The 26,137-nt window shown below is 35.4% G+C and overlaps 2 protein-coding genes and 1 non-coding gene across 5 annotated transcripts; 2 read left to right on the top strand and 1 right to left on the bottom strand.

Annotated features, from left to right (window-relative positions):
• Positions 1-12,078: 12,078 nt before the first annotated feature.
• Positions 12,079-25,333, top strand: LOC107847675 (probable NOT transcription complex subunit VIP2). Of its 3 annotated transcripts, none has more exons than XM_016692072.2 (14): positions 12,081-12,240; positions 13,791-13,937; positions 15,464-15,572; positions 15,645-15,823; positions 16,217-16,598; positions 17,836-18,042; positions 18,135-18,230; positions 22,621-22,709; positions 22,812-22,997; positions 23,922-24,347; positions 24,424-24,476; positions 24,556-24,597; positions 24,790-24,934; positions 25,040-25,333. In XM_016692072.2, the coding sequence occupies exons 2-14, from the start codon at positions 13,920-13,922 to the stop codon at positions 25,097-25,099; spliced, it is 1,992 nt and encodes a 663-aa protein (XP_016547558.1). In that variant the 5' UTR covers positions 12,081-12,240; positions 13,791-13,919; the 3' UTR covers positions 25,100-25,333. The 3 variants fall into 3 exon arrangements, with proteins under 3 accessions (XP_016547560.1, XP_016547558.1, XP_047255680.1); XM_047399724.1 differs by having other exon boundaries at positions 12,087-12,240; positions 13,791-14,108; XM_016692074.2 differs by lacking the exon at positions 13,791-13,937 and having other exon boundaries at positions 12,079-12,240.
• LOC124889176 lies at positions 15,492-15,572 on the bottom strand. Its single transcript, XR_007047788.1, has one exon. It is a non-coding gene; the product is annotated as a small nucleolar RNA snoR35 (small nucleolar RNA).
• LOC124888696 lies at positions 20,010-21,715 on the top strand. The gene is made up of 2 exons (XM_047399725.1): positions 20,010-21,267; positions 21,324-21,715. The coding sequence occupies exons 1-2, from the start codon at positions 20,585-20,587 to the stop codon at positions 21,337-21,339; spliced, it is 699 nt and encodes a 232-aa protein (XP_047255681.1). The 5' UTR covers positions 20,010-20,584; the 3' UTR covers positions 21,340-21,715.
• Positions 25,334-26,137: the final 804 nt, after the last annotated feature.

Below are 26,137 nucleotides of genomic sequence, written 5' to 3' on the forward strand. Positions count from 1 at the left end.
AGAATAACCATAGATATCTAATTATGGAATCTTCATGTCTAATGCCATTTCAAGGCTAACAATTAATGCTTGGTACTCTACAGCATTATTGGAACATGTTTCACCTAAAACAAATGAGAATGGCACGATTGGTTTTTCTGGTGATATCAGCACAATGCCTACTCCTGCACCATCTCGACGTGTTGATCCATCAAAGAGCATTGTCCAGGGCGACAATTCTTCAGTAAATAGTACATCTTCATCAGGAAAACCTGAAACCTCCCATTCTTCTAGCAAAGGGTGATCGACGAGGAAATTGGCTAGTGTTTGCCCCTTTACAGCCTTTTGAGGTATGTATACAACCTCATATTGATTAAACAATACAGACCATCTTGCTAGACGTCCAAAAAAAAATGGTTGTGTCATTACAAACTTCATGAGATTAGCTCGAGAAATTATCTTGATGGTGTATGCTTCAAAATAATGCCTTAATTTCTTTATCGCATAAAGCAAAGCTAAGCACATTTTCTAAATGGGCGTATAATTTATCTCAGCTCCTATCAAGGTTCGACTTATATAGTACAACATTTGTTCCTTCTTATCTTCATTATCCTGAGCAAGAAGTGCTCCAAGTGATCGCTCTTGTGATGCAATGTAGAGTATCAACGGCCTTCCAGGAGTTAGAGCCCCTAATACGGGTGGATTCAACAAGTATCTTTTGATGTTTTCAAAAGCATTTTGACATGATTGGTCCCAGTGGAAAGGTGCATTTTTTTTCATTAGATGGTTAAAGGGTTGACACCTTTCAGCCAAGTAAGAAATGAACCTCCAAATGAATGTCAAATTTCCTTGTAGACTGCGGAGGTCTCTCAAGTTTTTTTGGTTCAGGCCTTTTTTGAATAGTATCAATCTTTATAGGATCAACTTCAATTCCCCAATAATGCATGATAATGCCAAAAAACCTTTCCAAAGTAACCCCGAAGGCACATTTGAGTGGGTTCATTTTCAAGTCAAATTTTCTTAACCTCTCAAAAATAATGCGAAGGTCTTCAAGATGGTCGTCCCTGCACTTTGTCTTTACCACCAAGACATCGATGTAACATTCCACTCTCTTATGTAATATGTCATCAAAAATGTTTTGCATTGCAAGTTGGTAGGTTGCACCTATATTCTTTAGACCAAAAGGCATAACTTTATAACAATATATCCCTTTTGGAGTTTGGAATGCAGTGCATTCTTCGTCATTTGGAGACATTCTGATTTGACTATATATAGAAAACCCATCCATAAATATCATAGCTTCATGTCCAGTTGTTGCATCAAGCATGAGCTCTATGATCAGTATCGAAAAATCATCTTTTGGACATGCCTTATTCGAGTCTCAAAAATCAGCGCAAACATATATTTGACCATTCTTCTTCTTGACAGGCACAATGTTTGAAATCCATGATGGGTACTTCACTTCTTGGATAAATCTGGCTTCGACAATCTTATTGACCTCTACTTTAATTTCTGTTACCAACTCGGGATGAAACACTCGTTGTGACTGCTTTATAGGACGTGCCCCCTTTTTTATCCCCAAATGATGAATATATACCCTTGGACTAAGGCCTGAAATTTCTTGGTACAACCAGGCAAAGACATCTTTGTACTCAACTAATAACTTAAAGTAGTCCCTTTTTTCTTGTGGTGTAAGAAATGCACTAATAAACATTAGGTGCGGGTCTTCCAAAGTGCCGAGATTAAGTTCTTTGAGTTCATCTATAGTTGATTATATGTCATCCTCCAGTTGGGGTGGAGCCTCTTGAACATCATTATCCACACTATCCAAGTATGGACCTTCTTCCGTTGTTATGTGGTAGGATATTTGTACAAGGTTGGAATCTTCCAATTGACTTCCTTCGAATATCGTGATGGCTTCTTCTTGCTCCTTCTTTGTCTCTCCACAAAATTGGTTAGTGAACAAAATGGTGCTTCTTTTCACTTTTAACGAACCATATGTGGTGATTGACAACACAGTCTTTCTCTTCATACATGATGGAAAGATACTATGAATGTCTTTGCCATCGATTCCTTCAAGAAAACCTTATTTTTCATTCTCCTGCAACCCTTTTTGTGCTAATGACTTTCTTGTGGTTCCTAAACACTGAAAGACAGAAGTTCTTAATGTGTCGTTCCATTTGTTTAGAGGCTCTACTTTTGTCCTTTTCAACCCAATCTTTTAAATACAGAGACACGAGGTGTCAATTTTCCTATGCGTTCAAACACCAAAATTTGTTGTCGCATTTTCTCATCCTTAGATCCCTTGTATTTTTCTACTGCAGCACTATGTGATGAATTTGTTTCCTTGCCCTTCTTAGTAGCAATTCGAAGAGGTTCCGACAATTTGAATCCCAGGCCAAACTTAGGAGTGGCAACATAATGCCTTTACTTTCTCAACTTCATTTCTGCCTCTGCAAGACCATGTATCTTCTCACCAGTGACATCATCTTTGAGCTCACCTAGTCTTGTAGGCTTGGAGAAATCGTAACCTGATTTTTCAAACAACATAAAGGCTTTCTCACCAAACTGACCTTTTATCTTATGAGCCAAAGTATTGCTTTCTAGAAGCTCAGGCGTGATAGATGAGAGCTGTATAACTGGGACAGTCATAATATCCTTCAAATATTAGAATACCTTATGGCTCATTTCTCTCCTTGGAGGGCGGCTTTGTTGAGTACATACTTCTAGCAAGGGTTATCCGTCTTTTCGATGCTCATAGGGGATGTAGCAAAAAATTAGATATTCTTCATCCATCTTTGTCTGCATGTCTCCTTCAAGTGATGAAAGCTTAGTGGAGAATTTTTTTAATTCTTTTATTAGGCATCTTGGTAGTAGCCCGCTGGGCCTCTACTTCTTTTACAACAACATTAGTTGGATTGGCTAGTGTTGGTTTCTCCACACCCAATTCACAAGAATCCAAGTAGAATTTTGCCTTTGCAAAGTACGACCTTATCTCAGTGAAAGGATTGATATCCGCATTAATTTTGACTATTTCACCATATTTTACATATTTTATACATTGGTGCAAAGCAGATGACACCACTCCATTTTCATGTATCCAGGGGGTCCAAGAAGCAAGTTGTATGATGTTTTAGCATCTTTAACATGAATCAAAATGTTTTATTTCATGTCGCCAATGGATAATCCTACACGAATCTTTCCTAAGGATCATTGTCCTCCTTGATTGAAGCGTTGAATCATTATGTTACTTTTGGACAATTCATCAATGGAGATTCCAAGCCTTTTGAGCACTGTCTTTTGCATGATATTGACTGATGAACCATCATTGATCAATATGCGATTGAGATGTTGTTCTCAAATAGACCATACCATAAACGAAGGTCTGTTATGTAGTTTAGACCCTAATAATAAATCGTCATCCGTGAAGGAAATTACAGCACACTATGATGCAACTTCTCTATTAACATGAAATTCTTATGTTATTATTGGACAATGCCTTCCTTTGCTTTCCTTTACTTTATCTGTGCTAGAAATTACATGAGTGGCACCAATTTGACTATCTTCAAGAAATTTTTTTTGAAAAGAACACATACAATGTAATAGGCCTTCGGTCCTTTCGTGACAATGCACCATCAATCTTTTTGCTAATATCCACGTTACTCTTCATCACTCTTGGCTTAGGAAGTCGTATTCTTAGAACCGCCTGATGTATTATTTTCTTATGAGAAACCAAGGTCCAACTATCATCATCATTACTTTTAGCTTTGTTGTCTGTTCCCAATGAGCCTTTAAGAGTCTTCTTAGGAAAATCCACTTCAACTGGCTCAAAACTCCCAAACTGCAAGAAGATTGAGCTTGGCATGGTTTGCAACATTGAACACTCCTTCTCATTGAGAATTCTACTAGTGTGATTTACCTCTACTGTTTCATCTATGTCGATGATGATTTTTCTTCACTTACTAGCATCATGATTTTCTCCTTCAAGATAAAATACTTTCCCGTTGGATAGCCAACGACGCGATGATACTTGCAGTACTTAGGATCATTGACCTTATTGATTTTCTCCGGCCTTTTTGATTTAGAAAGATCAATTATTTTCTTAACTAGAAATTCATTCAGTATCATAGGTACATCTGAATCTGGAAATGGATAAACCTTAACTTCTAATTCTTTCAAGGTTGGACGACATTTATCCTCTCTTGGATATTGCCTCAAGCCTTCATCTTCCTTCACCTTTTGCTTAGTTGTAACCTTTACAGAAGTTGTTTTCACTGCCATAGACTCTTGTCTTTGAGGTCATACCTTTCTTGATCTCTCTTTTCTCTTTCATCGGGTCAGTAAAAGGGGATGTCTTCCCATGACTTGCGATACTTAACTCCATATCGTGTGCTAGTGAAGCCAGTTCTTCAAATGTGCGTGGTTTGATTCCTTGTAGTATGTATAGGAGGCCCCAATGCATTCCTTGAAAGCACATTTCTACCGCCGATATTTCAGAAAGACGATCTTTATAGTCCAAACTCAATGATCTCCATCGATTGATATAATCCATTATAGGCTCATCTTTTCTTTTCTTAGTGCCCATTAACTCTATCATGCTCACAGTTCGTTGGGTGTTGTAAAATCAATTGAGAAATTCCTTCTTGAGCTACTTTCAACTATCAATTAAATCATGTTCCAAGTCAATATACCAGTCAAATACGTTTTCTTTCAATGAACAAACAAACTGTTTTACCAAGACATCGCCATGTGTTCCAGCGTTGCTATATGTTTTGACAAAGTGGGCAATGTGTTGCCTCGGGTTTCCCTTTCCATCAAAGTGTTGCAACTTTGGTGGTTGATAGCCCGTTAGCATGGGTATACAATCAATTTGTCTCGTGTAAGGCTTGGAGTAATACAACGAACTCTGTGGTGCTCCACCATATTGAGCATAGATGGTGTTTGTTATCATGTCTTGCAACTGTTGGACAGATAAAGCCGCAATCAAAATAGATTATTTCTCCTTTTGAAATTTAGACTTAGCAGGTAATTCCTCATTATCTTTGTCCTGTGGAGTGAAACCGGTTGGATAAGTAGGGATGTGACTCGACTTTCCTGGTTCATAGGCCTCCAGTTTGTTCATGAGTTGAGCGATATGAAGATTCTTATCATCAACCGACTTCTTTAGGGCTTCAATGGTTTGCTCCATCATTGCGAATTTCTCGTCATGCAATTGAGTCAGCCATTAAGGCATTGACCTTCTTTGAAACTGGCGAATCCATTGAATCTTCAGGTTCACCAAATTTGGATCCGTTTAGAGAAAGTTCGCTAAAGAACATGGATGTGAGATTTCCCCTAGCAGGCGTCACATGAGAGTTGTTGTTTTTCGCCACCTCCAATGAAGTGAAGTATTCAGATTCATCCAGGCCATTAGCCTTGAACTTTCGGCGAGTAATAGGTCCAACACGACTGAGGTCAGCAGATGCAGCAGTAGGACCCTTGTATGTAACATCATTTATTTTTCCGAAGTCCATCATAATAGTTGAATTTGTAGCTTTTGACTTGTAGAAGGAAGAGATGAAGAGCAGAACCGGTCCCACTGGGCGTGCGTTAGCTGAAAATTAACTGCAAGCAAAAATGAATTAAAAAATAATAATTTTATTTAATTTGAATCTTGTGAGTACAATTCTGTGACTCTCTTGATTCTTCTCTCCTAGACTTAAAAATTCTTCGAGGGCCTTCAATACATGTTTCTAGAATCGTTGGATGATTTGGACTCCTTGAGACGTATTTCAATCATCGAGGATGTCGAAAGGTGTTTTGTCGCTTTGGAGTAATCTCCAGAAAAAACTTCGTTGATTGCTCCTAACGAGAACTTGATAGTCAACACCGACGTTGTCAATACTTGTCAAAGTCCTCTTTTCTGAATCTTCTTTAGAATATTATGTTACCCTCTATTTATAGTTGTAGGGAGCAGGCCTGGTTGCTTGTGATTGATCGGAATATGTCACTTTGACACTTGGAGACTTCTGATTGGTTTTTGAATTTGAATGAGATTTTCACATCATTTAGACATGTGGCATCACGTTGTTGGTCTTTAGTTTGACGGGGATGCCAAGTCACCCTGACACATGGCATGGTTTTGGGCTCCAAAGTGTAATGTTTCGGCTTGAATCTAAAAAAATGGACTAATTAATTTGTAGAGCCCAAATTAGTAAATCAACCCAAATGATCATGAATTAAACTCAAATTTTGTATGAATTTAACCCGTTGAATTTTTTATGTCTACAACCATGTCTTCAAGTTGTACTATACAAGATAATCTAAACAACACCTTCTCACATTTTATTTATATTCTCTTTTAATTCAGCTTCAAATGTGCATTTTACGATCTTCTAAAATAGTCTTTTTGTAGTTCTTTTTTGTTTTTGCATCAGTTGGCAAGAATATGTCTACCATATTTTTTTGTGTTTAACTATGAAAATACCTCTTTAACAGTATTTTTCAGTCCATAACAAAGCAAGATAATAGATAAATATTAATTAAATTTTATAATTACAAAAAAATTAAAATAGACAATCAAAAAGTTATTAAGAAGAGAGTCATGCTTTTATAATATCAGTAAGGATGGTTAGTTGATGTCTTTTTTCAAAATCAAGGTTATTCATCAATAATAATTCAAGAAATTAAAGCTGATTCTCATCAATAGTTGCCCAAGCAATAGACAATATTTGATCGTTTTCATCTCTACACACAATCATCAATAACTACCTTTGCACACATCTTTAAGAAAATACTCATCCAAATCAACCAACCTTCTAACATCTCCAAAAAATACTTTATTTAAAGCATGAAAGTATACATAAAATCCTTCAAATATTTTATGTTCGGTTTCATCAGATTCTCCAACCTTAACAACACAAGTGCTATCTGAGTTATTCCTCAAAATCACATTTCTATAATAAAAAAAAATCATCATATTTCACAATGTGGTTACTTGTAATTTTTTGTAGCACTTTAGTTTTAGCTTTTCTTTATGTTGTCCTATCAACACGTATATTTAATTTTTTTTAATAATTTCTTGTAAAATCAAAATACGGATATTTGATTGTTGAGTTATTATTTTCTTTTATTTGCTGGCCAGAAATTTAAGTTGTAAAGATAATTAAAAGTTGGTGTCAAGCATATACGAAGAGGGTGATGTCTTTTAACTATAACATCTCCTCTACTTTTATTCTTACTTGTATACAACAACCAAGGACAATTCTCTTTGCAACATCTAACTTTAACTCTATCATGTTCATCCACATATTTTTCAAATTTGAATCTTTTCTTAAATTGCATATCTGATCACTATTAGCCTATATTCCTTTACACTTGAAAAAATCAATCCTAATTTTCAAATAATTTTTTCAAGTTTCATCAAAATTAATTTTATTATATTTTTCTTCCTTCTCACAGATTTATGCACTAATTAATAAATCTCTTCGTCATCTCCTTAACCTATTTCATCATCTAATTTAAAGTCATAAACTTCATCACTCAGATAGTAAGGTTCATTATTCCCCAAGTTACCAACTAAGCTATTTCTAATATTAATATTTGTCTAATCATATTCTACGTCGAGGTCCTTTTCACTAACATGAATTTGTCCAAAAATTGTACCTCTACTTCTCCTTTGTGACTTGTTGAAATGTCTTTTGCTTGTTCTTATATCAATATAGTCTTGATAAACATCACTATCAACATCAGTTTTCTTCACTAGTATTTTCTTTAAATTCTAAATTATCTTCTAAGTCATCATCACTTGGATCCTCATCTATTATAAGATTAACACGATTGAAAGGTACAGTAGAAGAAGTAAGATAATCAGAAGGGTTAAAAGTTTCAAAAAGATCAAATGAAGTCTCAGCAGAAGGGTTGAAAGAAAAGTAGAAGAAAGAGGTTGAATAGTAGGGTTAGAAGCTTTAACCTCATTAAGAGGGTTCAAAGATTTCTCACTTACCCTACTGTCCCTCACATTAGGGACAAACTTCAATTTAAGTAGGGCCTGACAAGGTTTATTGACCACATGAAAACTATACATCTCAAGTTCACCTCTGTTTTTTTTAACATATTGAATTTCAAAATTAATTTTGATCAATAACCCATCTCACCTAATAAAAAAGGTCACGATCTGTTGTATATCCTAGATATTTTATGTAATTTCTCAACTCAAAACAGGACATTCTATCAACATCTCTAACTAAGAATTCAGTAAAAATCACACCAATATAAGTCGGTGGGGCATCAAATACAATTTGACTCTCATAATACCATCTTAAAGTTAGCAGAACAAAAGACATAAAAAGATTCTCGAAAAGCACAAACACATTTTTAAAAAAAAACCAAAATCAACAAACAAAATTATAAGTCTCAATAATCAAAATATATAAGAACAAAACTCTAACAGTACTATATAATCATATAAAAAGAATAACGTAACAAAATATAATAATATTAAGCTTTTTTCACAAAAAATCACTACAAATATGTTTTCTACAAATCCTAATAATAACAAGTATATATACACACATGTAGATAGCACAACATAACACTACAAAATTCTAACAGTAGCAAGTGTCAAATAGATAGCACAGTATCATATAATAAATTAATATTAATACATTTTTTGCTAATAATTGGAATAAATATATTTTTCTTAAAATTTTAATGGGCAAAAAATATAGTCTTTAACAAAAATTAGTTAAGTACGAAAAATCCTAATCTGTTAGTCTTCTATTCTTGTTTAGCTTTTTTTTAAAAGATGATCAACAAAACACCTAATTTAGCTAGACTATGCTATTAATCTGTAATACTCAAAACTCAATTCAATCGAGAATGAAAATGAAGAGAGTAAAGTGAGAGAAATAGAAAAGAAAGAAAAAAAATCTGATTAAAGGATAGTTGAGGAGTCTCATATTCGATTAAATTTGTCTTTTATTAATGATTTAATTAAATAATTAATTAAAATAAAAGTGTTCAACACGCACTAATTAATAATTCAAAATTAATGAAAAATTGATCAAAAATATCTATTTACAATGGTCTTTACAAGTTTTGTGGGATAATAGAATGCTTGTAAATTTAAAATGTATTTTAACAAATCCGAGGTAACTTAAGTAGTGATTTTATGTCTTTTCTTTCAAACTTATAAGTTATATAAAATTCTATTAAAAAGTGGATAATCTAAATTCAAATGAGCTTGACACATTTAGCTTTCAATTTGAATCTTGTATGAAATAAAATGACTTTGATAAGGATCGTGAGAATTGGGTCGACCTGGATTGCGTATAGGAGTAACCAGCTCACAGTGATGTTATCTCGAGAGTGATCATGTCAAGATAGTGAGGCATCCACTCAGGAAAAAATAAGGTTATTCGAGATCAACTAGGATGACGATTGGACACTAACAAATAAATGAAAGAATAATGTATTAGGTTCCAGAGAATAAATACAACTCTCGACAGAATCTCATTTGACGTGCATTAGTGGGCTGGCTACTCTCCAATGATACAAGGACAAGGGAAATTCTCCCATTAGCCACATGAAATATTGACACCTTATAAATAGACACCCCCTTCCCCATTGTAAAGGATCAGATTTTCTAGTATCTTTATTCTAAAGTAATAAAAATCGTTAGCTTTATTCTTAAACCGTCTCTATTTTCTTTAGTTGTTTCATTGTCTTCTTGTCATTACGATCGTTTACTCTACGTTCTCCATCAAGACTTGCCTATAACTATAAGGATTGTGAACTACATTGTCATTACAGATTCGATCTTAATCGGTATCTTGCGCGTTTGGTTGGGCTTAAAAGATGGTCAAAATAGCATTTAAGTCTTTTCTTACTTTTTGGAGTGTTTGACAACTTCAAAAACTGCTTACAAAAATAAAAAAATTCTTTTTAAAAGTCAAAAGTGCCTTAATATTTTTTTTTTATTTTTGGGTTATAGGCCATTATAGTTTGATCAAATAAAAGACATCTTCGTCCCTTGTAATTCTCACATATTTCAAAATTACCCTAATGTTTAACATGTCCTAAAACATTTGTTCTCTTCTACAGTCTTTGTGTTTTCTCTCTATTTTTGTGTTTCTCTCTTCAGGTTTGCATTTTTCTTTCAAGTTTTGTGTTTACTTTTTAATGAGTTGCTAGCAATTTGATACTTGAGGGGTTTTGAGGAATTGTCAAGAATTATTTTTTGGTAGTTTATTTAATTGGAACAACAAATTTTAGTGGATCATTAGCAATTCAACTCCTTTTTGGGTGACTTTTGTTCAATTTTCACGAAGAAAAAAATAAGAAATCAAGAAACTTATTTAGATGAACAACAAATTTTGCTCCTTTTCAGGATTTTTTGTTTCAATTTTTAGAAGAAAATAGCTCGTAAAACAAAAAAGGATTAATTGATGTGGCAAAATTCACAAAGAAAAATAAACCCATATACCTGAAACAATAAATTTTGCACCCTTTTGGATCTCTTTCGTTCAATTTTAAGAAGAAAAATGGAATAAAGGTGACACTGGGAGTAAGTAGCGTTTCATTCATGGCAATATTTCAAAAAAATAAATATATTAGGTAATTTATATTGAAACTGACTTAAGAAATAAATTAATTTGAATTTGAATTATTTTAAAATAAAAATCTAATAGTAATTAACTTTATATAATGTTAACAACTTTAAGGATATTTCAAACATCTTGACTTGAAGGAGGTGCTTAACAACAATTATCTACCAAACACATCAACAATTTTTTTTAGCTTCAACACTTTTATCGAAACACGTAACTGCTTATTTTTAAAATAAATTTCAACTCTTTAAAAATATTTTTTAAAAGTCACTTTTTTTCAGCCTATCCAAATGGGCTCTTAATATCGTTTACTTTATCTATTTTTCTGCAAATGTTCTGTGCCAACCAACCCAAAGTTAAGGTTGTAATACATGTTTTTGACCTACAAACAAATCTAACTAACCAAATTGATGGTAAAAATCTAACTTTCTATTATTGAATAAAATTTACATCAATCCAGCCTTTATGTATAAACTAGACTCAAGAATCAGTGTAAGCACGAGTTTTAATGACTGATTGGAATTATATTAGTGTCACTTAAATTGGAATAGAAGAAAAAGTATTATAAATCATAATAATTAAAAATTAAATAATTTTAATGACTGATTATCTAAATTTTATCTGTGTCACATAAATTGAGACAAAAAATAACATATATTGGGCTCATGCTAGCATGAGTCGTTGATATTAGTCTTCATAAGAAATATAGCATTTGGCCATTTGGCCATAGATCTCGAAACATTTTTTGCAAGTCACTTTAGGTGAAGAGTTTCATCGTGTGTCCGACCATAATATTTGAAAAACATATTTCACTTTTAATTTTTTTTAAAAAATAAAATTTGGTCCAAATACTAAAAAATTCAAGTTTAGGAATTTAAATTGTTTGTTAAAATATTTATCAAATAATGATAAATAGTATGATGAAATATTATATGCCAATTTTTTTCTCAAAAATTATTTAAAAAATTTATGGTTAAACGAGTCTTAAATTTTATTGAAAAGTTTTTCCAGCTACTATTCGTTCCGTTTCATTTTAATTGGACTTCTTACTAAAAATATTTATTTTAATTTAGTTGTTTCATTTTTGATATTAAGAGTATTTTGTACTCCCTCCGTTCGCTTTTACTTGTCACTAATTTTCTAATTGTATTTCTACTTTTGTTTTTTATTTTTGACATATCAAGAAAAGACAACTTCTTTTATTTCTATTTTACCTTTAACATTAATTGTTTTTTCTCCAAATTAATTTTAAGATACAATGTAAACATAATTTAATAGAGATATTATAATAAAATGATAATGTTATTAATTATTTTTCTTAATAAATATACCAAGTAAATCAAATAGAGGAAGTATAACTTTTCTCATTTTATGACTTTTCTCATTTTATCTTTAACATTAAATAACTATACAAAAAAAAAATTTAAATTTAAAATTTTAAGGCATCATTAATAAGGTTAAGCTATTTTTTTTTTTAAAGAGCACCCCTAATTAAAGTAGCACCAGTTTTTGGGCTTTTGGGTTTTGGATTTCGAAAAAACAAAGCTTTATTTATAGGCCTCTCTTTTCCATTTCCCCCTCTTTCTCTCTCCCTTTAATCAATTCACCTGACACCAAGATCAGTAGCTCGCTCGCACCTCTTTTCGCAGATCTCTTCGTATCTCCTTTTCCGGTAAATCTCTCTCTCTCTCTCTATATGTGTGTTCTCGCGTGTATCTATTCCTATATGTTACTCTAGATTTTGTATATCCCGCAAAAATATTAGGGTTCCTACTTTTACTGTTACTTTGGGTTCCTAATTGTGGATTAGTTAATTCTATTTAATTTTTGACTTACACGCCGAGTTTAACAAAGTAAATAATAACGACTTTTTAATCTTATCCTCTAAAATTAAAGATACGTAGGAAGTCTTTTAATCTTGTGGTACTAAACATGTTATGTGGAAAGTTGGAACGAAATAGTTGATTCTATTTAATTTTTGACTTGTTGTCTTAAATTAAAAACGCGCAAGTGCCTTTTAATCTTGGGGGTGTTAAATATGTTATGTGGAAAGTTGGCATGGAGGAGTTGTATTTAGGTTTCATTATTTTCTTTTTCCAGTTTACTTATCAAATTGTTAATTTTATTTGATTTTTTGGGCGCGTGGATTTGTCATAGAAGAATGATGGATAATACTCTCTTGTTTCAATTTGGTTGTTTGGTTTTGACTTGATATGTAGTTTAAGAAAGTAAAGAAACTGAAACTTTCGAATGTACCAAAATGTGCGTTAATCTTGTGGTCTTGAATATTCTATGTGGGAAAGTTGAAATGCAAGAGTTGTCAAAAAGGAGAAGAGACATTAATTTTGAATCGGACTTAAAAGGAAAGTAAGGCAAATAAATTGAAACAGAGGGACTATTTTTTTTCTTTTAAGTTTTAGTTTTAGTTTCGCTTGGTTGTTGTGTATATATTACATTGTGTTTAGTCCATTTGAAATTTTGCTAATACCTCACCTCCAAATCCGGAAACTGTGAATCCCATGTTAAGTAAAAAGGATTTTGATTGTCATTATTATTTTTCATGGAATAGTCTGAAAGTAAATTGGCAGGCGTGCACATTATTCACAATGTAGTTCTTATGATGTGCACGTGTAAGTTGTTAATTTGCATATGTCATGACCAGTTTCATGCCGCGGAACTTTTTAACACCTTTATGTCATTTAAGTTTATGCATACTTTATTGTAACTGCGCCATTTTGTGCGCTTCCCTTTTTTTTTTTGATGAGGTAGATATTACATTTTTGTGCACTTCATTAATTCAGTGTGTAGCTTGCTGTACTACTCACACATGTTCAGAGTAAACCTGTTGACCGAGGGGGGAGCACACGTTCTCACATTAAGTGTTGTAAATAGAATTTGAAATTGGGATCTCCAAGTTGCATGGTAGTAACATGAGCCTAAAATTTCAGATGGTTATTTACCTTTTCGAATTTTAGCTGGTGTTTTGAAGCGGTTAACTCGTTCTGAATTCGTTTCAGAAAAATTGGCTTCCATTGGGTCACATGTTATGCATGTTCAGAACTTTTTGTATTTATGCTTCGTGGCTCTCTCTCTCAGCATGTCTCAAGACTTAAGTTTTGCTTTGATTTCTTTCTGATGATTTCGTCTTTCTTTACCGCTCAATGCGATTCTAGAGATAAATAATACTCTTTGACTGGCTGTTCCAATCACATTCCTTTTCAGATAATAGGTATTTACTCATTGGAAAGGCTTCCAATATTTTCTCTCATAACCTTTCCGAAGAAAAGGATAAGGGAAGCTGCTGTACAACCAGGGAAAAAAAAATCTGCATGACATCTTGACATTTCTGCAATGTCAGGGTTACCCAACGTATTTATCTTTCTTAGTAAAATTTATTTTATACTGATATTTCAGTTCTGTTCTTGTATTCATGGTTTTGGGGAAGATTGTTCTTTTTTAGTTGGCCTCTTTTCTGTTCACTTTCCTTTTCATGGAAGGAGGACTAGGTGCTGATATTGTACGAGAAGATGGTCGATGCTGGTAGAATCTAATTTCCACCTCTCCTGGATTAAACAGTTACTCTTGTATTCATGGCTGTTACTTTGACTGATCTTCCATATTTTGTAGTTTAAGGAAGTATTAAAGTAATGGTTGAAAAGTTAATTTAATACATCAAAATCGTCAAAGTTTAAATCTTTGATAGTTAAATTTGATTTTTGAACTTTGTGAAAGTTATATAAAATTTGTTGTGAGTAGGTAGTGTCAAAAAAATTGGAGCACCCCAAAATGAAAGTCGTCATATTTTGGCAAGTTATATAAAATTCGTTGTTAGTAGATAGTGTCAAAAAAATTGGAGCACCCCAAAACGAAAGTTGTCATATTTTGGCACAAAAGGAATTCTTCTATGTTTCTGTAAAGCTATTATCCTTCTATTGTTATTTTTTTTTTTTTTTAACTTTTCTGGAAATATTTGATTTTAGTTATACTAGTTGGATAAACTCTCTCTCTTTTATTTCCTACTTCATTGGAGCTGATCATTACTAGATTGAGGAATAAAATACTGGTCAGGAAATTCAGATGACAATTATCATTCACAACGTTAACTGATGTTACCTCTCTAGTAGATGAACTATAAAGCATCTTCCTATTGTCCCCAAGTTTAATTTAAATCATGCATGATCGTCGAATGGTTATGCAGCATGTGACAGATGTTGTTTATAGGTCTCTTGCATTATCTATACCTTTATCTCTGTTATCTGAAACTGTCAGCACTTTTGAGGCGTGGATATTAGTACTGGGATTCTGTAGTTAAAATTTCATATCGATTGTTATGGAAAGACTAATTCCGAGATCTGGCTGATGCATTGGGAAAATGAATGGACTTCCTAAATCGGCATTTGGAAAATTAATAGACTTCCTTAATTGGGTGTTCTCTTAATGGCTTTGTACTCTTGGAGAGATCAGAAATTTGGTGGATCTTTGGCATCTAAATACTATGTATTTCAGTAATGGGCTTCTTATCGCAACTTTCTCGTATGTATATTCTTAGCCTTTTGTAGATGGCTGGCCTTTTCACAAAATGCCATTCATTTATCACTCCACAGAAACCAGCTCCTTTTGCTGGATGAGAAATTTAGAATCCAATGTCATGATTGCTTGATTATGCAGAAGACAGTTCAAGGTTGTAGGTTTGAGTCTATGCTTGAATTAGGGAACTTGAGCTTCTTTATGGACCACTTCCGCTTTTATTTGATTGCTTACCTTTCTCTTTGGTGTATTAGATGTCTTGGATGACATATTTTTTAGAGTACTTCTTCATGCATGAAAAAGGGCTATTCTAAGCTGAACAATTATTTAGCAGTCCACTCATAATGTGTTTCCTGTTTGGGTTGTAGTCTTCTCTAAACGGATCAGCTTCAAATCTTTCTGACAACACCGGTCGCTCATTTCCGTCAACTTTCCCTCCTCAATCTGGTGCGGCCTCCCCTCTTTATCATCACTCTGGTGAGTTATTTGCTAGATTCTCGTTACTTTCTGATATTTATGCCGATCTATCAATAAACTTCGTCCTCACAGGAAGTATTCAGGGGCTGCATAACATTCATGGGAGTTTCAACCTTCCGAACATGCACAGCACACTTGGGTCAAGAAACACAGCAATAAATAACGTCCCCTCCAGTGGTGTCCAGCAATCTGGGAATAACCTTTCTGGTGGTCGTTTTTCATCAAACAATCTTGCGCCTGCCCTTTCGCAGGTTTGTTTAATGTTTCTTACCATTGTTCCATCTTTTTGTATTTGATATTACCTAAGTGGGAGAGGAAAGGAGGGAAAAAATATTCAAAATCATTGTCATTTTCTCTTCTAGGCTCTCTCCTGCGCTTGGTGAAGTGTAATTTGAGATGGGAAACCATGAAGAGAGAAACTTTAGAGGGGCGGAGTGGGATTTTGATTATGGAAATGATTTAATTCGCTTTTTGGAAGTGGAGATGAAAAGAGCTCTTGAGAGATACTGCTAATTATATTGTAAACCATGTCAAAGATTTATTAAATCTCATTCCGGAAATATTCTTAGTTTTCTCCTCCATTATATGCCTAGGCAACACCTTGTATTGCATATATTAAATGACTGTGAGTATTTGTGTTGCAGATATCCCAAGGCAATTCGCACGGTCATTCTGGAATGACAAGTAGAGGTGGTATGGGTGTTGTTGGTAATGCGGGATATAGCAATAATGCTAGTGGTGTAGGAGGTTCTATTCCTGGGATTCTCCCAACCTCTGCAGGAATTGGTAATCGAAGTTCTGTGCCAGGTCTTGGAGTGTCCCAAATTTTGGGAAATGCAGGCCCAAGGATGACAAACTCAGTTGGAAATATTGTTGGTGGGGGCAACATTGGCAGAAGCATTAGCTCTGGTGCAGGATTGTCTGTGCCTGGTCTTGCTTCACGGTTAAATATGAACGCCAATGCCGGTTCTGGAAATTTAAATGTTCAAGGACCTAATAGGATGATGAGTGGTGTTCTTCAGCAAGGTAAATTAGCTTTGAATAGATGATGATTTTTCTAGTTTGTTAGTTCCCTTGTTTTCTCTGTTGTTCCGCATCTAATTAGCTTGAAATACTGATGGGCTCTCTCTGGCCTCATCTAGTTTGTTTAACTCCCTTGGGTTCTTGGTGTGTGTTCTCTTTTTTTACTATCCAGAGTTATTGGCGAGATTTTGCTCACAGTTGGCAGAGCTTCAGCTTGTTCCATTCTTTTGTTTTTTTTCAGATGCACTATTTCTTGCTTTGGAGGTTATGATTAGTTTCCAATGTAGTGAAAATGAACGTGCTAATTTTGCTAATCACAAACCTTGGTGGATGAAGTTACTGGAATTAGGGATCTTCTCAATATTCCTTGTCATTCATTTTCAGACATATTTTTTCCCGCATTGTATCAGGTTATCTGTGCTGGAAGGGAAATGGAGATATTATAAGAGTTTCAAACATATGTGCAAGTTTTATGAGCTGTTTTGTTGGTTAAATTAATATCTTTTCTTTGGCCGAACTTTACAAGGTTTTCTTTTGATTCCTTCGGCTTATATTTTCTTGAGAATTTCTCCACATGAGAAGTCCTTTGAGTTACATATGAATTACAGTTAGTTTTGATTTGTGATAAAACCTCCTTGACATTTGAAAATATATAATAACCTCCATAATATTATGACTAAGTGAAATGGAATATATGTGCGTGTCTATTTTTTTTTTTTTTTTTTGTGTGTGTGGGGGGGGGGGTGGGGGGGGGTGGGGGGTCACACACATGAGTTGAAAGTGCGACTGATGCTAAGCTTATATTCTGTCCAAAAAAATATAGCATATTGGATCAAAACTAAGCTTCTGTATCAATCAAAGTTTATGCCAGTAAAAAAAGTACAAATAAGGAAAATCTGCAATAAAAGTAATATGGCCCTCTTTTCAAGATTTCTGAATTAGGGTTTGCAAGAAGAAGAAAATAGGAGGGATGGTGCCATAGCAAAGGATGCAGAAATGGCTTTTGTTCTTCGTCTAATAAGTTCGTTCGGATTGAAAAACTATGTTGTGGTTTTTGTTCAACTTGTTTACCTAAATAAACCGATTAGAAACTCCTGCTGCTTTTGTCATTGCCTTCACATAGAGATATCATTTGCAGCCTTTGTCATTTTTAAATTGGTAGGTTAATTAGGTATATGTAACACCCAGTGTTTGTAGGTTGGTGAATTCCTCTTATGCTAATGGTAGTATCTGGAATCAGCCTCTCCGCAGGTACTTTCTATGTTAGGAAATTCCTATCCCTCTGGTGGTCCACTATCACAAAACCACGTCCAAGCAATGGGACACCTTAATTCTTTGGGATTGTTGAATGATGTAAATACGAATGATGGATCTCCTTTTGATATCAATGATTTCCCTCAGTTAAGCAGTCGACCTAGTTCGGCTGGAGGACCTCAAGGGCAATTGGGTAACTAAAGTTCCTTCTCCTTCTAAACATTCTTTGTTAGTGCTTTTGTTATACAGTTTATTCAGAATATTTGATACTGCAAGATTTTTCAGGTTCTTTGCGGAAACAAGGGATCAGTCCTATTGTTCAGCAAAACCAGGAATTCAGCATTCAAAATGAAGATTTTCCTGCTTTACCAGGATTTAAAGGTGCTTTTCTCAATGCACAAAGCTTTTATGATTTGTCTTGAGTGGGGTGATCAAGTGGTAGCACTTGAGCTGAGGGTCTTTTGTAAGCAGCCTCTCTACCTCCCCGAGGTGTAGTGGTAAGGTCTGCATACACTCTTCCCTCCCCAGACCTCACTTGTAGGATTTCACTGGGTATGATGTTGTTACTGTTGAGATGATCAAGTGGTGATATGCTACATATGTTTGCTATTGCACTTTTTAGCTGGGATCACAAAAGTAAGGACAGGAATAAGGAGTTAAAGAAGGACACTATGAGACCTTGTTCCTTCCCTAATTGAGGAGGTTGATACAAGAATAATCACGGATATGGACTTATAAGGGTGCATGTTGGTTTCGAGACTTGGTGTGTGCAATTTAAGTGTAGAAGAGGCCCAAAACACACCAAAATCAGCCCATAACTTACACTTGATGGACAACCCACTCTTTTCTTTGAAGGCCCTTTTGGTCATTTTAACTTATATCTTGTAATAGCTATATAAAGAACAATGCAGGGTTTTATTTACTTGGATTATTATGGATGTTGAAGTGAGAAACACTTGAAAAACACAAAGTCCTCTCTTCTCTTGATGAGGCAAAACCGAAACTAGGAGACAACAATAGGGTGGATTCTCTTTGTTGTTGATTGCTTGGAAACGTTGATGCTAGAGAGGTGGATTCTGATCTTGTGTCACGGAAGAGATAGGTTTATTGTTGTATCTAGTGTTAAGGGTCCAAGAGTTACCATTCTTGGGTTCTTAACATTATACCTTCATGTGGTCTATCTATCAATCCTTTTCCTTTTGTAATCTTGTATTGTGAAGCCGTTTTTGTTGTTGTTCTTCTTCTCATTGTTGCTTCATCTTGTGTTGTTAACTTAGTTTGTTGTTGGCTGCAAGGGTGTCAAACACCTAGTAATATTGTCCATCTTGTATTGCATTCTTGAATCCGAAAGTGGTCTCCAAAAGGGTCCTCGGTTCTTTGAATTAGTGGACTGTTTTTGGAGTGTGTTTGGACTGTTTTGAGCTAATTTCGTGTCTTCCAAGTTTTTATTGTATCATTTGGTATCAAAGCATGGCTTGACCTTGTTCCTACAAGATCAATCCTGGGCTTACTTGTTAGAAAATAAAAAAAAAATTGTTGAAAAACTGAAAATTTCAGAAAAATTGCAATCTGTGTATTGTTGTTTTCTTGGCCGAAATTGTGTTCTTGTGGTGTTCTTAGCCGAGATTTGTTCTTGAAGTCTAGGTCTAAGAGTTTTTTACTTGTCTTGTGTGTTTATAATGTTAGTTTTGTTCCTCACTAACACTTTGAGTCGATCCAAACTTGAGCTTGAATTGTTAATATTGTTGTTGTGAACAAAGTGTGGCCGATCGGATGTTGTTGTTGTTCTAGCCTTGACCGAGTTGAAGGCCTTGTGTTGTGGTGTTGTTGTTACCTTGAGAGGTTTTTGTTGTGTTCTTGTTGTTCATCACAACATTCACCTTTTGTAAAACCAAAAACACAACACAAAGAGGACTTAGCCGATTGTTGTTGCTATCCTTGTGGTCCTTGACCGTGAGATTGTTGAACATGTTGTGGTGAACTTGTTTTCTTGGGAGATTGCTGTTGGTTGTTCTTGTTGTGGTTGTTGTGTTCTTCAAGTTCTTCACCATATTCATCACCTTGTTAATATTAAAGTGAACTTAGATCTTAAAAAGGTGAAAGACAAGGTGTGGTATTTGTTGAATCTTGAAAGACCTCCAACCACCCAAAAGACTTTACATCACATCTCAACCTTTGCCCATAGAACAAGGGTCCATGTTTTAAGGAGAAGTACAAGTCTAGTCAAAGACTTTTGAGTCTTGAACTTTGAATTGAAAAAGGAGCTCCAAGACTAGTTTGTATTTCCCTCCATTGAACAATTTCCCCCAAAGTCCAAATTGTGAAATTAAAATTTGTCAAGAACCGAACCACTAGTGGACTGCCACTTGGACTGCCACATCGCCATATACACTGTTCACGCAACAATTTTGGCTCAAATTTTGATCTTTTAGTTTCATTGTGTTGTTTTTTTTGTTTCGCTTGTTGATTCCATTACTAACTTACAAGCTCGTACTAGATTGTAAGTTAGTTTTGAAATCGTCCTTCGTGTATATGTTCCTTTGTGTGTCTTATTCTCTTGAGTCGTAATACTTGGTCCACCTCTCAATGCCTCACGGAGTACAAGCAAGGTTACGACACTTTTGAGATCAAAGTGAAAAAAAAAATTCGAGAGACAAAACAATAGAGAGGGAGTGTGAGGACCATTCTTGTACAACTAACTTGTTTGTTGTTTTGTAGGTAACTTCTTGGCCATAATGGAAACCATTTTGGCCCTCCTTGATGATTTGTCCCGAGACCTTGCTAGGGCAAATGCGGATCTTGAAAAATTTGACTCGGATGTGGTAACTATGAGTGAGAGGTTGGATCAAATGGAGAGTCGAAGGAACTCTCGTGCTTTTACTCCCGAAACTTTACTTCCAATGACCAATCCTCCAAGACCACCTCATAATGCCACAAGCCAAGCTCCAAATAGCCTTCAAAACCGAGAACAAGATGGACCACTTCCCCCGCAAGTTGATCAAGTCCAACAAGGAGGACTTGGAAGCCAATTTCCTCCCATCCAAGCTCCACAACCAAAGCTCCACATTACCAAATCGAGCCTCTCAACCGAAAGTTCCCTTTCCCAAAACCGACACATCCAAGAAGAGGAACATGGTAGAGAGAGACACGAAGGATATGGAGTCTACGACGATGCTTATATGATAGAAGGAGACTTGAGTCGGATGAGATTGAAGGCCAATCTCAAGAGGGAGAGGATGCCGAGGGTTAAAATGAAGATGTTGGATCCGAGACTTTTTGTCATTATGCTCTCGGGTTTGGCTAGCTTATGGACTATTTTTGTGCATCTCTTGTGGGCTGTTTTTAGCTCGTTTTTTGATACGTCCCTTGTTATTATTAAGCTCTCGAGCTCTTCATGTTTTGCGAACTGTTTTGAGTGGTTTCTTTTGAAGTAGCCAATTGAACGAGATGAAGTCTTGCGAACTGTTTTGAGTGGTTTCTTTTGAAGTAGCCAATTGAACGAGATGAAGTCGTGAATTTGTGGGCAAATTCCTCTCAAGATGGAGAGGATGATATAAGAATAATCACGGATATGGACTTATAAGGGTGCGCGTTGGTTTCGAGACTTGGTGTGTGCAATTAAGTGTAGAAGAGGCCCAAAACACACCAAAATCAGCCCATAACTTACACTTGATGGACAACCCACTCTTTGAAGGCCCTTTTGGTCATTTTAACTTATATCTTGTAATAGCGATATAAAGAACAATGCAGGGTTTTATTTACTTAGATTATTATGGATGTTGAAGTGAGAAACACTTGAAAAACACACAGTCCTCTCTTCTCTTGATGAGGCAAAACCGAAACTAGGAGACAACAATAGGGTGGATTCTCTTTGTTGTTGATTGCTTGGAAACGTTGATGCTAGAGAGGTGGATTCTGATCTTGTGTCACGTAAGAGATAGGTTTATTGTTGTATGTAGTGTTAAGGGTCTAAGAGTTACCATTCTTGGGTTCTTAACATTATACCTTCATGTGGTCTATCTATCCTTTTCCTTTTGTAATCTTGTATCAGTTTTGTATCTTGTATTGTGAAGCCGTTTTTGTTGTTGTTTTTGTTCTTCTCATTGTTGTTTCATCTTGTGTTGTTAACTTAGTTTGTTGTTGGCTGCAAAAGGTGTCAAACACCCAGTAATATTGTCCATCTTGTATCGCATTCTTGAATCCGAGAGTGGTCTCCAGTGTGTTTGGACTGTTTTGAGCCAATTTCGTGTCTTCCAAGTTTTTATTGTATCAGAGGTGACGTGAAATCGGAGATTGTTGTAACCTTTCACGTTAGGCTTTTCACTGTTTTAATAGGATAGAATGGAGAAGGGAATCTTTTATACTTCCCTTTGGCTGTAACAAAAACATGAAATCGAGGACCAGTACATCTCCTTGTCAAGGTTCATAATTCCTGATGAAAGTAGATTCTGTCACAACTCACAAGCTCAAACTTCCTCTCTATTATTAGCATCCTTGCTTTGTCATATAGCTCTTTTTTTTCTTGAGACGGCCAAGGACCGGGATTTTTCATTTTCTGCCTGAATTCCCCTGAAATTTGTACTTACCAGGGGAAAAGTATTTGTCTTCTTTGCTTTATGGTCTGAACAATTTTTTTTTCTTGGGGGTGGGTGGGGGGACCACGGAAAGAGAAGGGGGTAGTGGAAAATGGCTTTGGGGTGTGGGGGGGGGCTTACGGGATGCTCTTCCATGCTAGGAGTCGAATAATACTATTTCTCTCATGTTTGCTAAGGTGGAAATGCTGATTATGCTATGGATCCTCACCAGAAAGAGCAGCTTCATGATAATGCTCTTTCTATGATGCAGCAGCAACACTTCTCAGTAAGCATAGATTTCTGAAACTTCACCTGGCTATTTGATAGAACCATAACCTTAGAGTAAATGCTTCAGTCTGCTGATTCTTCCTTCGGTCTAATGGCGCAGATGGGAAGATCCGCAGGTTTTAATTTGGGTGGAACATACTCATCACATCGTCCGCAGCAGCAGCTGCAACATGCTCCATCTGTTAGTAGTAGTGGTGTCTCCTTTTCAAATATGAACAACCAGGATCTACTGAGTTTACATGGTCCAGATGTCTTCCAATCATCACACTCCAGTTATCATCAACAGGTGCATTACTCTTATTTTTCTTTTGGGTCTCTCTTTTTTCCTTTTTCTTTTTAATAATCTGTTTTTCTGTTTTTTTCCAATCCTTGTTTTGGGTTGGGGGGACAGTGGGAGAAATATTTATCTTGTCTGCTCCAAGTAAAATATTGGGTAGTTCAACTTTTTGAGACTACATCGTGTATAACGGGAAATGAACCCCCTCTCCTGCTGAGTAACAGGCTAAAATGTGTTACTTCGATGCAGCAATTTGTTAAGACTATGTTTTAGCTTGTCCCTTTCTTCTCCAGTGAGTTTGTTAGGAGTAAGTTCGGTTGTTCCTTTATATTCTGGATAAATCTGTAGAGTTCAGTCCCGCTAGCCTATAAGTAATCCTATTGTGTTTGGAATTGCCCGTGGTAATCCCTTCTTTTTTATGCTGAACCTTCTCCACCTTACCAACCCTATCCAATTGGAAGCATTTTACTTGGTTCAACACGAGGTCAAACCCGTAAATTCTGTGCTACATAGTTTCTAACAAAAAGATTTTGTTTATAAAGAAGATATTATTAACACATTTTCCGCCTTCGATCTATCCATCTTTTTGAGTGCGGGGTTGATCCGTTGTTAAATCTTCTACCTGAGTGCTTCCCCACTTGACTTGCTGATTTGCTGGTCAGAGGTTTGATTTATATACTAAGTTTCTGCTAATCAGCTCTTCCCCCCAAAAATGTTTTTCTTGTATTAGTGATAACGCTGGATTTAATTTACTATTCTCAAAAAAAAAAAAAAAAAGCTGGATTTACCCTCCTGACTACCAGGGGGAAAGAAAGAAAAGAATTACATTTGAAACTGGAGTTCTGATTTGGTCAATTTAGAGCAAATCTAGAATAGCTGCATTCATTCGGGTCTGAAAGAGCTAACTTTCTTTAAATCTTCCTTCGGGTTCAGAGTGGCGGACCTCCTGGTATTGGATTACGGCCTCTTAATTCTTCAAGTATTGTTTCTGGTGTTGGAACATATGATCAGCTCATTCAGCAGTACAACCAACAGAATCAGGGTCAACCCCAATTCAGGTTGCAACAAATGTCCACTTTAGGTCAGCCATACAGGGATCAGAGCTTAAAGTCCATGCAATCCCAAGTTGCTCCTGACCCGTTTGGCATGCTTGGTTTGCTAAGTGTAATACGGATGAGTGATCCTGATTTGACCTCTCTTGCACTTGGAATTGATCTAACAACACTTGGGTTGAATTTGAACTCTGCTGAAAATTTGTACAAGACTTTTGGTTCCCCATGGTCCGATGAGCCTGCCAAAGGGGATCCAGAATTTACTGCACCCCAATGTTATTATGCAAAGCAGCCACCAACTTTAAGTGTGAGTTTCCTTTGCATTTTTGTTTATTTGGATCTGACTTTTTTGTTTATTGAAACATCTTTTTTACTGGATGCAGCAAGCATACTTCTCGAAGTTTCAGCTAGATACTTTATTTTACATTTTTTACAGGCAAGTCTTTTGGTGAACTGGTAATGTACCTTGATTGTGAAATTTATGCAATAATAACAGGATCCATTATGTTTTACAGCATGCCGAAAGATGAAGCGCAACTGTATGCTGCAAATGAACTGTATGTTTTCTGTTTTTGACAAACTTGGTTGCTCTTAGGTGTATATTTCCTTCTACTGTATTCCGGAGAGCTAATTTGTCAACAATTGCATGTTAGCATGCTCCCCTTACCGCATAGTTGTCCTCCTGGATTTACAATGTCCTTAGTGCTTAGCTGAAGTAGGTTGATAGTAGGTTCATTTTCTGTGTGCAGGTATAACCGCGGTTGGTTTTATCACAGAGAACATCGGTTGTGGTTTATGAGGGTTGCCAACATGGAGCCTCTTGTCAAGACGAATGCATATGAGAGAGGGTCTTACATTTGTTTTGATCCAAACACATGGGAGACGATCCGTAAGGTATGGATATCAAAGTACAGTGTTGAATTAGTGTATTGGTTGTGTTTGCTACGTCAGTTTTTGTGAAGTTTCCAGTGTTTTAACTCAGCTGCAACTTTAATGCAGGATAATTTTGTCCTCCACTATGAAATGCTGGAAAAAAGACCTGCTTTACCTCAACACTAATTTTGAGCGCCAGTTCATAAGTGTACATTTTCAACAACTTCCTTAATATCTAGGAGCCAGGTAGCCCCTGTAGTTTCTGCTCAAGCGGGCTGTTGGCAGCAATTGTTAAAATTAGAGTTGTCCTAGTCATTTATTTTACCTGTATCTTTTAGACGTCGCAGGTCAGAAAGAAATGTATTCTCAGAATTTCATTGGTATATTCGAAGAGATGTTTCATATTGATTTCATGTGGAAGCTGGCTTGTTCTTCTACCACCAACATTGTGGTACAAAGCAACAAGAAAATTACAAGTTGAGCGAACAATTAAAAAAAGAGGAAACTGAGAGTTGAGTGCATCGTCGTCGTTCTAACGAGTCTCTGATTGTCTACTTCTTTTGGCTTGTTGAAAAAAATTGTGGTACTCATAAGCATCCAAGAAAATAATTTTGATGCTAACGAGCTTGCAAATTTGTTGAGCTTTGGTTATTAGTTAAAGCCATCAGCAGCAATGGTTAAAGTTGTTTTTAAGGACCAATAATTCACCGTAAGTGTTTAGTCATCATATCTTACTGATTTGAGAGGGAGACATCCCTGCTAAAGCCGGAAAAATGATTATTGGAAATAATGGCCCTTTAGGGTAAATTTAGAGTGATTATGGTTTATATATTTAGCTTTATTGATATTGGTTTTCCACACGTATATATAAGGTTTAAGCGTGTGTTTGGTATCGAAGCAAACCTTTTTCAGAGTTTTGAGTTTACATTTTGTCGGGGGTAAGTTATAAAAACTATCTAACAAAGAGTAAATATGTAACATTTGAGAATTTTATATATTTGTATTCTCTGTATATATTTTCTAAATAAAATCATGGCTATTTATAGCCAAAGTTGTAATTTATCCAACTCAAGGAGTGGAGGATTAATTGGCTATGAGCCAAACTAAAAGTATGTCACATGATATATCCATTTTAGACACATGACATCTACTTATATTTCATAGTACTCCCTCTTGAATGTTAATGTAAAGAAAAATTTATTGAATACGCATGTGAGTGCTGTT

This window comes from Capsicum annuum, chromosome 11, assembly GCF_002878395.1.
Source record: "Capsicum annuum cultivar UCD-10X-F1 chromosome 11, UCD10Xv1.1, whole genome shotgun sequence".
NCBI classification, from domain to species: Eukaryota; Viridiplantae; Streptophyta; class Magnoliopsida; order Solanales; family Solanaceae; genus Capsicum; species Capsicum annuum.

What these genes read in the sequence shown, in the direction of transcription:
- LOC107847675 (XM_016692072.2), top strand. An exon ending in ACTCCAGTTATCATCAACAG is followed by an intron (nt 22,998 to 23,921) that starts GTGCATTACTCT and finishes CTTCGGGTTCAG; the next exon opens with AGTGGCGGACCTCCTGGTAT. An exon ending in AGCAGCCACCAACTTTAAGT is followed by an intron (nt 24,348 to 24,423) that starts GTGAGTTTCCTT and finishes TACTGGATGCAG; the next exon opens with CAAGCATACTTCTCGAAGTT.
- LOC124888696 (XM_047399725.1), top strand. Translation starts at nt 20,585, where the DNA reads ATGGAAACCATTTTGGCCCTCCTTGATGATTTGTCCCGAGACCTTGCT.